A 14,048-nucleotide genomic window follows, 5' to 3' on the forward strand; every position below is an offset into this window, starting at 1 on the left:
CATCAGTCAGCAACACACTGGCACCTCAGAAGCTCTTGAAAGCTTGTAACAAGCAAAACAGGAATCAGTACAGAAGAATACCAAGAACCTGAACTCAGTGCAGTGCACCAGCATTCATAATCCAAAGCAGAACCTTACTTGGGACTTGAAACTTTCTGTGGGACCCTGGGCTGGCAGTAGGGTACACCTCATCCCTAAGTGCAGAAGCAGCAAGTCCAAAGAGAAGCTGTAAGAATCTGTTGCTGTTTTCTTACTGTGATTAGTTTGCTCTGTTGATGATCACTCAGATAAAGCCTACGAGGAATTAAATCTACATTTTTTACTTTTCTGTACTTTGCAGGTCCTCCCACCCACCCTGATACCAGCTTAGAAAGGAATACCTGGAGCACCTCAGCAGGAGTGTCCTACTTGTACTTTGCCATATTTTGACAGAGCAGGGTGCTGAGGGATGACAACACATTTTACATTTTCCAGCTGATTACTAGTTTTCCTCCCCTTCTCTGCAAAACAAATCATGGGCAGCAGAAGGCCCTTGGGAAGGAACAGTGAAATGACTGCAAAGTGCAAGATGGGGCATGGATTTCAACTTAGCACAGGACATACTTCATAGGTTTTCATCAGAAAATTAAACCCCTGGATTACTTCCTGAAATCTTGCTGGCCCACTGTTCATTTCTCTGCCTCTGACATCTTGCCCATCTCACCTTGGGGGAGATGTGGCAACACTCAGGTGAGAAAAGATCCTTTCCATCAAGGAAAAGACTCAGATTTTATATCACACATTTAGTGACCCTTCAGGAAACTACCTTATTTAGGCAGTGCACCGAAGGCAAAATGTGACAAACCAGCATTTTGTCAGTCGCAGCTTTCTCCACGCTTCAGATTCCACTGTACAGTCTTTCTCTGAATCTGTACTTTCTAACTAAATTTTACATAATTACACATCACCAGCCAAAGATAACTATTGTTAGCAAAAAAAAAAAAAAAAATTATGTTGTATGAAAGCTGTATGAAAATAAAAAAAAAAAAATTCTTTTCCAAAGGCCAATTCTATGTGCTTCTGAGAAATTGGTGCAATTTCATGCAAGCTTAAGTATTTCCCACTCCTGGGAACAAAACAGCTATTCAGCCCCAGGCCATAAATGCACTTCACTTAAGGCAAAGTTATATGGTACGTGAGTCTCCCCTAATAAAATGACCACAGAGTTGATTAAATACACTTGAAGTTCTTTTTCAATTATAACTAAATCTGTCTGTTGAGGATACCAGTTATAATCGTCTAATGGGATTACCACTAGTAGTAAGATGTAGGGGAGGAGGTTTGCAGATAACCCACACCAGATTGAAAAAAGCCACATGCAGAAGCTGTTTCCAAGTAAATTGTTAGTGAGGCTTAAAGCTTAAGCTCCTTTTAAGCTAGAAATGCATTCATGAAGATGAAGTTGAAATGGCTTTCTTTCTATGAAAACCCGATCAAGATTTCTCTCATAGGGCTTAGGCTAAAGCCCTTATTTTACCACCACAGCTCTATTTCAGTCATGCATTTTTCTTTGCCTAAATGACTCACTACAGTCAAATGCTACACAAAAACCAATTATGTCATTTTTGCATAACATTTGAAAGTAAGAAATTATCTATGAACAAAGGAGATTTAGTAAAGTGAATGTGCCTGCCAGTGAGAAATGGCAGATGACACTATCTTCTCACACAAAACCTTCCTTATAAGCAAATACTACAAATCCCAGGGATGTGACTACGGTGAGTTTCAATAATGCCAATAGGAAGCAACTGTGCTTTGCTATCATGACTACGTCTGTAAGCATACCCAGTTTATAACACATGCCCTGGAAGTGCCCTAAAGTAATAGTTTGTGGTCTTTTTTTCAACAATCCTAAAAAACCAAGATACTCAGTATCATACTTTTTCTTTGAAATAGAATATCAAGTTTAAATGCTCCTTTTCTTCTTTGTAGTTTCTAATTATTCTCATATTTCACAATAGATCCTTTTTCCTAGTAACATGACTATTATTTCCATCACTTTTGACACATCAATTTAGTTTTTCCTGTTTTCATCACATATACAAATAGCAAATATTTGGAGTGGGCACAAAAACTTGTATATCCAGCTCATTTTCTAAGCAAACCCTCCCTTCTCTTTAGATTCACTTACAGTAAAAACTCTTGAGAACATCTTTTAAAGTGTATCTCAGGCAATGCAGAGTTTTTCTTGGTTTAACTTGTAGACTGCAGGTAATCTCTCAACAAATAATTCCACTAAATAATCATTGAAATTTCTACCAGAGGAAAGTCCCAGCAGATAAGAGTCATAGTCTTCCTGAGGATAGCCATCTACACCAGCTAGAAGTGGTAGATGCAGAAACTTTAGAGAGACAGATACAAACAGAAAACTAAGATGGATAGCAGCCGAGGCAGGCTCTGATTTCAGAATTTGCTTGTGTTCTGTCACAAAAACACAAAGAAAAACTGTGGATATACAACTGCCTTGAACAGGCCATTTTAGAGGCGTGTCTTTGTTGGAGATGGCAGGAACACCTTCCTGCCCAGGGGAGGTGGTAAATAAATTCTTCATTTTGCCTTGCTTTTGCATGCAGCTTTGGCTTTACCTTTATATTGTGTTTGTCTCAATCCATGAGTTTTTTCCCTTTTACCCTCACAGTTCTCTATCCCATCCCACTAGGGGTGTGTGAACACCTGCATGGAGCCAAGTTGCCAGCTGCTATAAATCACAGCAGCAAGACATGTGCAATGAACAGAAAATATTTTTCCAGCTCTTCCCTTTTACATGGAAGGTAGAAAGTAACAGATATCACTAGGCAATTCCTCAGAGCGTTGACATGTCTGGGATCATATGCAGAATTGCAGGAAAAATCTAATGTGAAGGTGATCCATTCTTGTTCAGACACATTGCTGGCAGTGCCTGGGAGTGACATCCCCTCACATTGTCCTACACATAGTCCAATATCATGGACAGCACACCTGAACATCCCATGCAGAGCAGGTAGAGCTCACCTGGCAGGTGCCACAGTGCACATGCAATTAGATTAGTTATCAATTAGAGAGCAATTCCAACCAGCCTTAGCCATTCAAAAATTTCATAACATATGCTATGGCAAAACATTAGCCTGAGCTAACCTATGAATTCTTTTTTTTTTTGTCAGGCTGCAGGAGATTCGGGTGCAGCATGTGAGAGGGTACAGACCAAATTCATTTTCTGTGCTGCCACTAAAGAAGAAAGGATAGTGGTGCACCTCACTTCAAACAAGCCTCAAGAGCCCGGTATTAGATTAATATAGGACACTTGATTCATTCTGTGTGCCCAGTTCTGAAGCATCAACCCAGTTCTGAAGAATCAACAGCAACTAGATTGCTGCTTTATACAAACACTAGAGACAACTCCAAATTTACTGCGAAGCAGCAAAAGATACTTTCTGAAATAATATTCTCATTAGACTTGGGAAAGGCCAGACCAACAGAATGCAATGTAAGCTTACTGAAATGGGTGTTGTATCCTGAATAACCAAACCTCAGAAGCAGGATACCAGATCAAGACACAGGCAATGCATAATAAACACAAATTTGATCTGTATAGTAATACAAGACATCAGTGGCCAATTTTGCCCACACATTTATAAATTAAGATATTTGCCAAACTAGTTGGTTAACTGCTGTCTTATATAGAATGTAAAATCTTGAGCTCTGCCATCAGACGTGGGCAGCCACAATAGTCTGTTATAAGATCCTATCCAAGAACTGCCCTAAAGCTGACATTGGTGCAAAATCCAGGTAGTCACCAATCAACTCTCACTAGTTTGTCTTTATAGCCTTGTGGCACTGATAGAATCTTGTGTTCACAATTTTGGGAGCAACTGAAGAAATTCCCCTTTTCTCTGTCAGCTTTAAAGACAATGCTTCCAGGTAATGTATTTTTATACACATACCTAATTATGCCTATGTCTTTATTTTAGGACACTGAATAGATTACAAAAGTAGAGCCAATTAGAAATAGGATTTGGATATGGTTACAGCTTTGGTAATAATTTTTACTATTATAAATTACTGCTGGCAATTTGACTCACACATTATCAAAATTCCTTTACCACAGTGGGCAGTAATGAGATGCAAAATATCACAATAATCATGTTGAAGGGCTTTGGCCTTGCTGTTGTAGCAAAGCTGTTGTTTGACTAAGCTGCTTCTCAAGCCACCTAGTGCAGGCTGAGGCCAGGAAATAAAAAGAAAATTGCAGGTCAAAAGGCTGGTATGTGCCGGGGCTCATTAGTCTTCAGACAGATACAGGAGGAGACATTCCTTAAGGATAAAACAGGACTATGCAGTAACACTGTCCATAGCAACAGGAACTTAGATTTCTTACCCCTTTGAGACTCCTGTTCTTCTTTGCTTCACAAGGGCTGCAGAAAAACCATTCCTAGTTGCCACTGCCAACGCTATGATGAGGCAACAGCACAGGCAGAGAACACATGCACCATGCTCCCTTTTCCTGCCCAGAAAAGGGAGCTCGAGCTTTGGCCCACAGACTTCCTGCCCTCTTCAGCTCAGACCTTGCTGAAAGCAGTCTGTAATTAGGAGGGTACACACCTCCAACAGGAAGAGGTCACATGCTCCCTTGTGATGATCAGTACACTTCAAAACCCTACGCATCCTCAAGAGCAAATAGGGTTCCCACTTGATCCTATCCTTCTGGCAAGGACATAAAGGAGACATTGTGGTGTCAGATGTGAAATCTCTCCTGGAGTCAAGTGCAACAATTGAGGTGCATCCTCACAACAAAGAAAACTCTCCTCCTGCTTCATGATGTGAGTTAAGAATGATCAAGAATGACAGCAGAACACTGGAATAAACACTGGGCATTTCTTGGGACATAGTACACGAAATAGGGCTCAGAGGTCTCTTTCCCTGCTGCCTAGACTTTCTAGCATGCATGAACACAGGGCTGTAGCATGAAGTTGCCCAATCCATGGTTTAACAGGATTTACGCCCTGTATTTATGCTAAATGGGGAAATTTTTCCACTAGTGAAGGAAATAACCTACCAGTTAAGAGTGAACCTGAGCTTTCCCCAGCAACAAAGCCTGATTTTAAACTAAGCTTAAACTGACAGGTATGGCTGTCTGACACAAGGCAAGAAGCTGGGTGAGTTCTTGACTTCACAAGGAAAGACTTTGGAATGACACAGAAGAAACAATCCCCTCCCTTGAACCAGAATGCAACACAGTAAATGATGTGCCTCAGAACACAGCTGGCCCTCCTGGCTACACTGAAACCCACGCTCAACCTGCCATCCATCACAACCTCCAGGTCCCCTTCTGCAGGGCTGCTCTCCCGTGTTTTGTTCCCCAGTTTGTGTGTACATCCAGAGCTGCCCCATTCCAGGTGGGGAATCCAGCACTTGCCCTTCATATGGCTGGTGAATGCCCAGCCCTCTGATGTGTCTCTGCCTCTCTGCCTTCGAGGGACACAACAGCTCCTCACAATTTAGTGTTGTCAATGTCTTACCTTTTCTGTCCACAGCTAGTAACTACAAAGATTTCAGCAGCATGGTCTAGTAAGAAACAAACCCACATGGATTCTGAAAGTAAAGCACACAAACGCAGCCAGCCAAGGATCCAGCTGAGCTGCAGCACTAAGGTGCTTTTCAGACACTCCAGGAAATGGATACACTTTGATTTCATGCATCAGTGTGAGGAAAATGGCATCTGAAGGCTGTAGTTAAAGAGCACACATCCTGCAGAATTAAGAGCTGACATAGCTGCAACATAACAGGACCATCAAAAGAGAAGCTGAACGCCATTATTCAAATGTGCTGAGTGATGCTTTCAACAAACAGGTTCTTAACACAACACTTCTGCAGATTTTAATATACTGACACATAAAAACAGCAACTTCAAATCACTGGAAACAGTTTTCTTTTTAATTTTACCATAAAAATGCAAAATAAACTTCTTCACTGTAACATTATAGCTTTTAATATTCCTGAGCTGCATTTTAAAAGCAAAAGTATTCTTAAGTGGATTTAACAAGAGACACTGCAGCCTTACTTTTCAACAACACAAGTAAAAATAATTTAGCAAGAAGGCCCCTTTTTCAAGACAATGTCTAGCTCTTTATGTACCTGAAAAAATGTTTCAAGTAGCCCTATGCAATCTGAAAAAATTACAAAGCCAAATATGTCAACAAAATATCAGAACAACTTTCAACCATTTTACCACTGCTTGTTACTTCCTACAACAGGTGTGCCTCTCTTACACAGAAAGTATTATACAAAGGCATTACACGCCAGAATAACTTGAGCCACAAATCTTGGCATCATACAGACACATGAAGGAATCAAAGCAGTTTAAAAGGTATCCTGCATAACTTTATCATCGGTTTTAAGAAAAAATATGAAAATCCTTCTATTCATCTCAATCAATAAAAACTCTACCTTGTTAAACATGATTTCATTGAACACACCAGGAAACACTTTAAATCAAATCTGTATGTAATAGCTTGTCACCTCTGAAGTTCCTATAACTGGCACCCATGTATTTCTTAAGCCAAATTAGGTGATAAAAACTAAATACACTAAAATTAAGGTTTAGAAAACTGAAACTGAAGAAAACAGGTTGGCTTTTAGCACTTTAGGAACTTCAGCACAAGCACAAGTGATTACACCTACATTGTGGTAGAAACTTAGAAAGAGACAACAAAGGAAGGAAGGTCAAAAAAATCAGGCATCTCTTTTCTTGATTTCAACGACTAGATGCAGACTAAGAATTGGTTGAAACAATTGTGTTTTCTATAGCAGTCACACCGATGAGGTCTGGTGTCCAATTCTGTGGCCCTTTTGTCCTACCAGAGCCTCAAAGGAGCCAAGGCCTCCACTACCCACGCTAAGTACTCCTTTGCCTACTCAGTGATCACCTCCGGTGCCTTTGTCTCCTGCTCACACTTCTGCGACTACGACTCCTTTCCCTTCTGTCCCGCCTCCGCTCCCTACTGCGCGTTCTCCTGTAGCGGGAACGTCTGGGGCTCGCGCTCCTTCGCCGAGGACTGCGGCTCCGGCGAGGGCTGTAGCTTCTGCTGGAGCGTCTGTAATACCTCCTGTCCTTCCTATGCTTTTCATCCCGGGAACTCACATCTCTTCTGTGTCTGCTGCTCTCCCGTCTACCCGTACTCTCATCACTGTTTATGCTGCTACATGAATGGCTCTTTCTTCTCCTTGGCTCTGTGCCATGTTTGTCCTGCTCACAGAGCAAGTCCTTCTTGCAAGTGTTCTGGTCATAGTTAGAGAGGCTCTTCTGGTCCTGGTTATCGGCGGGAACACATGAAAGTACCCCCGAACCTCTTTTGTCGGAACACCTCTCAGAGTTTGTAGTATGAAGATTCTGACCTTCTTTGACATGAACTTTGTCGTGAATGTTGCCATTTAAATACTTGCATTGAGTGTTTACACTTTCAGGGGATGCTACTTCTATTTGAGAGCCAGGAGCCAGTTTGGCTGTAACAGCCTGTCCTGAGGTAGAAGTGATGCAGCTGGATGACACAGTGTGGGGAACAGCACTAGGGCTTTTCAGCACATCACTCTGAGATGCTTTGGTTTCGTCTTTGTTTTGATTAACTGCATCCATTTTCTTGCTCAGAAGATTGTTCAGTAGTTTCTCCCTCAGTTCCTTTTCTTTTCTCTGCAACCCTAGTGCTCTCTCTTTTTCCTCTTCCACACGTTTAAGCTCAGCCTCTTGGAGCCTCCGTCTCTCCTCTAGCTGCTGAAGACAAATCTTTTCTTCATTCTGTTCTTGCTCCAAAAGCTTTACTGCCTGAAAGACAGTCAAAGGGAAGAGTAAACAAAAAATACCTCCTCCTGTTTCCAAGTTACAACATAACACAAAGGCAGCAATGTGGCAAGAAAATAAAATCTAACCAACAGAACTTAACCATCCCAAAATAAAATGTTGTTTCCTTTTTAAAGGGAAAAAAAAATCAAAACCAATCAACCAACAAAACCCACTAATCCAAAACTGCTGTAACATGAAACAGTATTTGTCCACAACTCTTGAGAGAAGTTTTGTCTTCATGACTCCTCAGTATAACAAAAGTAATAACATGTAAAATCTGCACTACTGAAATACATTTATCAGAGTCAAAACTTGAAGGTTACAATCAAATTTAAGATTTCAAAATTCAGTCAAATTGAAAATGTTTGAAATTTTATTGAAAATTACTTCTTTAAGATGATTGCCCTCTGTGGCTCATAGATGACTTTACAATAAGTCCACAAAATCAGCAAATAATTAAATGGACAATTATTGTGTAGAGACTGATTGTCAGTTAAACAACTGATGTTGTTTAACCACTTTAAAAATTCTTGATACTGGAAAAGGTTCAAACCTTTTTCTATTCTGACCTAGTCAAGTGGCTTAGTACAGACCTCAGAATTCTCTAAATGAAAGAAACACACTCTCTGTTTCATCAGACAACCTTTCTATTTCACAGCTACAAAGTTTAAAAGCCTGCAAAAGGCATTTCTCCCTTCTTCTATTATGTAACTGATCTGTGAGTTCAAAACCACTCCTGAAGTGCACTGGCATCAAGGAAAAAACCTGTGCTTTTCCCCACAGCTTTTCATTTCTACAGAAAATATTTCACATTCAGTACACCCTAATATGGTTTTATCCAAGTCTTAAGCTTCAGTGTTTCAGTGAAAAAAACAATACTGTTATTAGAGAGACGGTATCTAACATTTGGAACTTTTGCAGACAGTACTTTTCCTACAGAAGAAACATTCTGTGCATTTCAAACACTGACTAATGGAAGTTCAATTTCTGAAACTGCAAAGAACAGTGAAGAGAATTGCTGCAAGGCAGATGGGAAACAGCATGTAAACCAGAATTAGAAAAGGAGTCTTGCAACTAATCCTCTGTGGTTAGCTCACTTCATCAAGTTCACACATTCTTCTACTGGACTTAAGAAAACCTGCCAATTAATTTACAAATAAAAAATGCTATTTGGGATTATAGGGTCAAGCGCACTTTCCATTTACCTACAAGTGCATATCTTACCAACAGAAAAATACTGTTTCATTGTGCTTTTCTGAAATTTTGGTCTAAGGAATAGCAGCTTGAAAGGTAGCAAACCTTGTGTTTAATGAACAGTGCTCCCCACCTCCTCTCAAGCCAGCAAAGGACTTTGTTTTGTTGGGTTCTTCATTAGCTTCTGAAATAAATATTGAAATTACCTTTGCTCTGCTTAGCAATTCTGCAATTAGTCTAATGGACTGAAGATTTCTCTGAGCTAACAGGAGCTTCCTTTCTTCTAGCTTTATCTTCTCTTGAAGTTTTCTCTGCTCTTCAGCTTGAAGCTTTTCCAGTTGCTTTTTGTTCCGTCGAACTTCACGATCTTTCTGTTTCTGTTCTCTCTTACGCAACTTCTCTTCTCTTTTTCTCTCTCTCTCATATTCTTCAAGCTCTCTCTGCTTCCTAAAAAGAGATAAATATTTTTGCCTTATCTAGGCAAAGCACAATTTCAAACTCCTACTGAATGTACAATACATTTCACGCTTCAAGTAAAATTGTTTCTAAATAAGTCATGTTGATGAAGAACAAAACTAGAAAACTGAACATTTTAACCCTTACTTGTGACAGCAAACAGTCGTATTCTATTTTTAACAAGTCAGAATTCAAAGAAAAAAAATTGCTCCAGCAAAGAATTTATTTAAACTTTGACCAGAGACAATAACAATGCATGAGGCAGCTGGGTAGAGAATTATCACAGCCACAAGAATACCAAGCCAACAAATGTGTGCAGTGGTGGTGAGTGGGCTCTGTTTCTGTGATTAGGTAGCTTCTGCTGAAGGCCAAGGCTCTCTGAAACTAGGTGTCTAAAGGCAAGACTTTTAGGAAATTTAGTATTTTGCAGGTTTAATATTTTGAACTGAACATAAGCGTAAGTGGTAAACTAAACCACACTCAGCTTTAAGTGCTTCATTTTAGTTAGAGACAACTTGTGTTTTTTTATTTTCTATCTTTTGATGCTGATATGAAGAAGCACTTTTCTAATGCCTGATTCTTAAAACTATAACTGAACAATAAGCGGTAAATACCTTTCTTCTTCTTTTTGTTTTTCCTCAGCTTCTTTCTCTTTACGTTTTTGTTCTTCTCTCTGCTTTTCAAGCTCTTGAAGCTTTTGCCTTTCAAGTTGACGCTTCTTAATTGATGCATCACTGAGGTGTTTTGTTGAGTCAAAAGAAACCTTTACATGATACAATTGAAAACAGTTTTAAGGAAAAAGAAAAAAAATCAAAAATTACAACCTGACAATTTTAACTTAAGACCTTGGTGTAAGTACAATCAGATGTGTGAAACCGTCTTCAAAACAAAGGGAACTTCTCTATGTGCACAGAGAAAACACCACTACTCTAATCAGATAATTGGGTACTAAATGTGTGCACACATGTAGCAAAATCAGATACCACTTCCATGTCTCACAACCAAAAATAAACCCCAGTGTGGCTGAGGCTCTGTCTGTCCAATGTTTTCAACGTGTCAGAATGGGCATGTACAGAACTCATAATTAATGCAGGCTGTTAAGGACTATACAGCACTATGAAGAAATAGGTTTAAATAAAGGCCTTCCTTTCTGTCTAAAACTGTGATCCTTCAATTCAGCAGAAGACATAGCTCTATTGCATTTGGCACCTGGTTCAAGCCTCCCTACCAGTTCTAAAACCAAGATTCCCAAATTGAGGTACCCTGGGCTGAAGATCCCAAGTCATGGGAACAGAAAGAAAAGAAAGACACACACATCTGAAAAATGAGACTTCAGAGGTGCTCAGCTTCCAGGATATATGAACACACCTTGGTCACGTCCAGCTGCGTGCTGGAACACGACACCACCAGACATGACAACCCTGGTGTCCTAATCTCCAATTCTGAGCACAGGCAGGGATCTATAACACATTTCCACAGACCTATGGTCATTGAACCGTGGGGCAGAGAACAAGGAGCACAGTCTCTGCAGTTTAATCTACTCAGACTTTATGCAAAATGATGTTTCACTAACAGACTGAGAGGACAAATAGACGCAAACAGACAAGGTGTGGTGACCTTGTATAACAGAGAGCTGCTGTCCTGACAGGGCAGCTGCCAGGAAGGCCTGACTCTTCTTGCACAGACATACTAAATTTGGGAACCCTGATCCCCTGCACGTAAATGACAGGTTGAGTTTCACCAGGTCAAGGCACAGTTTCTATCCCACAACTGACAAGCTTTGATAACAAGATAAAAGATTGCAGTATTTTACTAACACTGACTAAACTACAATTTGAATAAATATCTGCACATTCCCACATTGCACAAAGGAATACTCAAAGTTTTTTTCTGAAATACACTCCTTGGTTTAATGAATGACTAATGAGCATACCAAAATATATCCACAAACATTTCACTCCACCGATACGTAAATGCACAGACCACCCCCAAACAGAGTAAGTTTTCTTGAGGCCTTGCTTTCAGAAACACTATGTCTGAACAGACTGCCTTGTTCCCTCCTGTCACAGCTGTAATTTCTAAGACAATGAGGTTACAGAAGACCACTTCTGAAAAGCTCTGTATGCAAATATTATGAAATAAGCATAGGAAATTCACAGGAAGCTGTGCTACAAATGAAAATTACCATTTAAATTTTTGTGGGGCTTTCCTGTGTATCAGGTACACTGACGATTAACTGTGTATTTCCCAGACCAGACAGGCCACATGCTACTAAGCCTTTTAGTTCTAACCTTTGACTGGCAGACCTAGCTATCAATGCAGGGACCAAATACAGACACTGTGACATCCTCCCCCAAAATGTCTCTCTGCACTGAACACATGAAAGAATTATGTACTTTACAGTCAATCTTCTGGTGAAATTTGTCTGAACTTGTTCAGAACTGGAATTTTAAGTGAAATGGTGATTTATAAACACTTATTATTTTCTAAAGCAATTTAGAAAATCGTGTTCATAAACTTAATCCTTCCATCAGCAATTCTCATTTCTAGAACCATCTTGTTTAGGAAAAAAGCAAAACCCCAATCACTTTAGTTACATAGTCTAACAACACATTTTTCTACCAACACTTTCCTTTGAAAATTGTATTATATCTGTCCCATAAAGCTACATTAATGCTGTCAATGTCACCTGTTGCCATCACTGCGGTATACAGATAAAGGTTTCAAGCACTATGAAAATAACATTTACTTGTACTCAGACCTTCATACGGGTTCCCACAAAAAAGGCTGCAGTCTCTCACCTTTATATTGCAAGCCACAGCTTTGCCATCATCACCCTTGTACATCAGCTTCATCCCTCGCAGGGCATTCATGGCCTCGATGAATCCTGCATACTCTCGGTACTGAACATAGGCTTCAAAGTTTAAATGGCCTCCAAAGCTGAATGTGTGAAAATTCCTGCCAGTCATCTCTTCTCTGTAAGGGTCCAGCATGGGTATGTCCACGTTACGGATTTCTCCAAATTTCTGGAAAACTTTTATAAGGACTTCTTCACTTGGCTTTTCTGAGCCAGTCTCCTTTGCTGCAAACCACTTACAAGGCAAACCCTCCAGGTGAATAGTGTCCGGCCTTTCCCCAGGCAAGGTTTCGTTCATATCTTTTGCATCACGGAAAAACGAGTCCCAGTCATGTCTGGTAGGAAAGTCAATCTTGTATTCCGCAGCACGCACTTTCAAAATGTCAGAGAAGCCGCTCAGCTTTATTGTTTTGCCATCAAGGCACGCCAGGAAAGATTTAACCAAACTTTTGTTCTCGACCTCTCCTTCAAACCTAATGAAATCCATTGTGCTTTTAGAAATCCGAAGAGTGGAAAACTGATGAGTTTGCACCATCCCCTTCAATCTTTCCATCACTTCCCAGTTCGAAATGGATTTTCCCGGTTGCTTCAGCTGAGGGAGTGCCACACTGATGGTCATTTTTGTAATGGGTTTAAGGTATAACCCACAGGGAGCACAGAGCTCTACAGCTTCTGATGTATCATGAACTATTGTTGCAGCAGCCATAACAAAGAAAAAGCATAGGATAAAAAAATAAAAGATGCAAGTTTAAGTTGCAGGCCAACAGTAGTCAAATAAAATAGCCCTTATCCATAAATAATTTAATTCTTTGGCGATTTAACCATTCCCAAGTTTAAACGATGTCTCTTACCACAAGAGTGAATTAGATAATTACAACCGAGTAGTACAAACATCTTAAATTACTTTACAACCACTAGAACCTATAAGTAATTAAATCTCTGTAAGGCCTCTGAATAGAAAACTAGAAGCCGATGACAGTCTTAGGAATACATGAGGTTGGTATGTGATTGCTCAGAAAGCAGCTACCCTTTCTCAGGAGGGAAGGGACTGGCGGCGCGATGTCACACCGCTCCCAAATCTACTTAACAACCAGTGAACCCCAGCAGGGCTGGCGCCGAGGCGGATCTCACGTTCTCCGGAAGGAAGACCTGGAAAGTGTCTGCAACGAGAGAAAAGCGCCCCTTTTATTTAAAAGCCCGAAGCCCCACCGCCCCTCCCTGCCGGCAGCGCCGAGCAGGCTCCGCGGGACAAGGCTGGGTAACACCGCGACTCACACCGGAGCCAGCGGCCACCGCCGGCAGCTGCCCCCGGCGGGCGGAGCCCGGGCGGCAGGGAGACACCCCGGGAAGACGCCAACAGGAAAAGCGCCCCTCGCCGATGCTAGGGCCCACCCGCACCCCCCGCAGCCGGCTCCTGCGCGCCCCACGGCAGGTAGAGCCCGACCCCGCGTCCCCCGGCAGGCAGAGCCAGGCCGCGCGTCCCTCTCTCCCGCTGCCCAGACGGGACCCCCCCGCCCGCCTCACCCGCAGCCCCCGGGACACGCCACCCCGCGTGCGCCGCTGCCGCTTCCGCTTCCGCGTGGCGCGAGGCCGCGGCCTGCGGGAGCGCCTCGCTGCGGCGGGACAGCGCCGCCTGGCGGCGGGGCGGGACGCGCGGCTCAGGGACACGGGCACTCGGCTCTCCCGGGA

At 41.6% G+C, this 14,048-nt stretch overlaps 1 protein-coding gene across 3 annotated transcripts; it reads right to left on the bottom strand.

Annotated features, from left to right (window-relative positions):
- Window positions 1-5,927: 5,927 nt before the first annotated feature.
- On the bottom strand, window positions 5,928-13,524 carry AKAP17A (A-kinase anchoring protein 17A). 3 transcript variants are annotated; one of them, XM_050971728.1, is made up of 5 exons: window positions 13,387-13,524; window positions 12,304-13,046; window positions 10,117-10,265; window positions 9,253-9,493; window positions 5,928-7,834 (listed from the first exon to the last, which is right to left on the bottom strand). In XM_050971728.1, exons 2-5 carry the CDS (start codon window positions 12,976-12,978, stop codon window positions 6,938-6,940), a joined length of 1,962 nt encoding a protein of 653 aa, XP_050827685.1. In that variant the 5' UTR covers window positions 12,979-13,046; window positions 13,387-13,524; the 3' UTR covers window positions 5,928-6,937. The 3 variants fall into 3 exon arrangements, with proteins under 3 accessions (XP_050827685.1, XP_050827691.1, XP_030090375.2); XM_050971734.1 differs by having other exon boundaries at window positions 13,491-13,523; XM_030234515.2 differs by lacking the exon at window positions 13,387-13,524 and having other exon boundaries at window positions 12,304-13,078.
- Window positions 13,525-14,048: the final 524 nt, after the last annotated feature.

This window comes from Serinus canaria, chromosome 1, assembly GCF_022539315.1.
Source record: "Serinus canaria isolate serCan28SL12 chromosome 1, serCan2020, whole genome shotgun sequence".
Lineage (NCBI taxonomy): Eukaryota > Metazoa > Chordata > Aves > Passeriformes > Fringillidae > Serinus > Serinus canaria.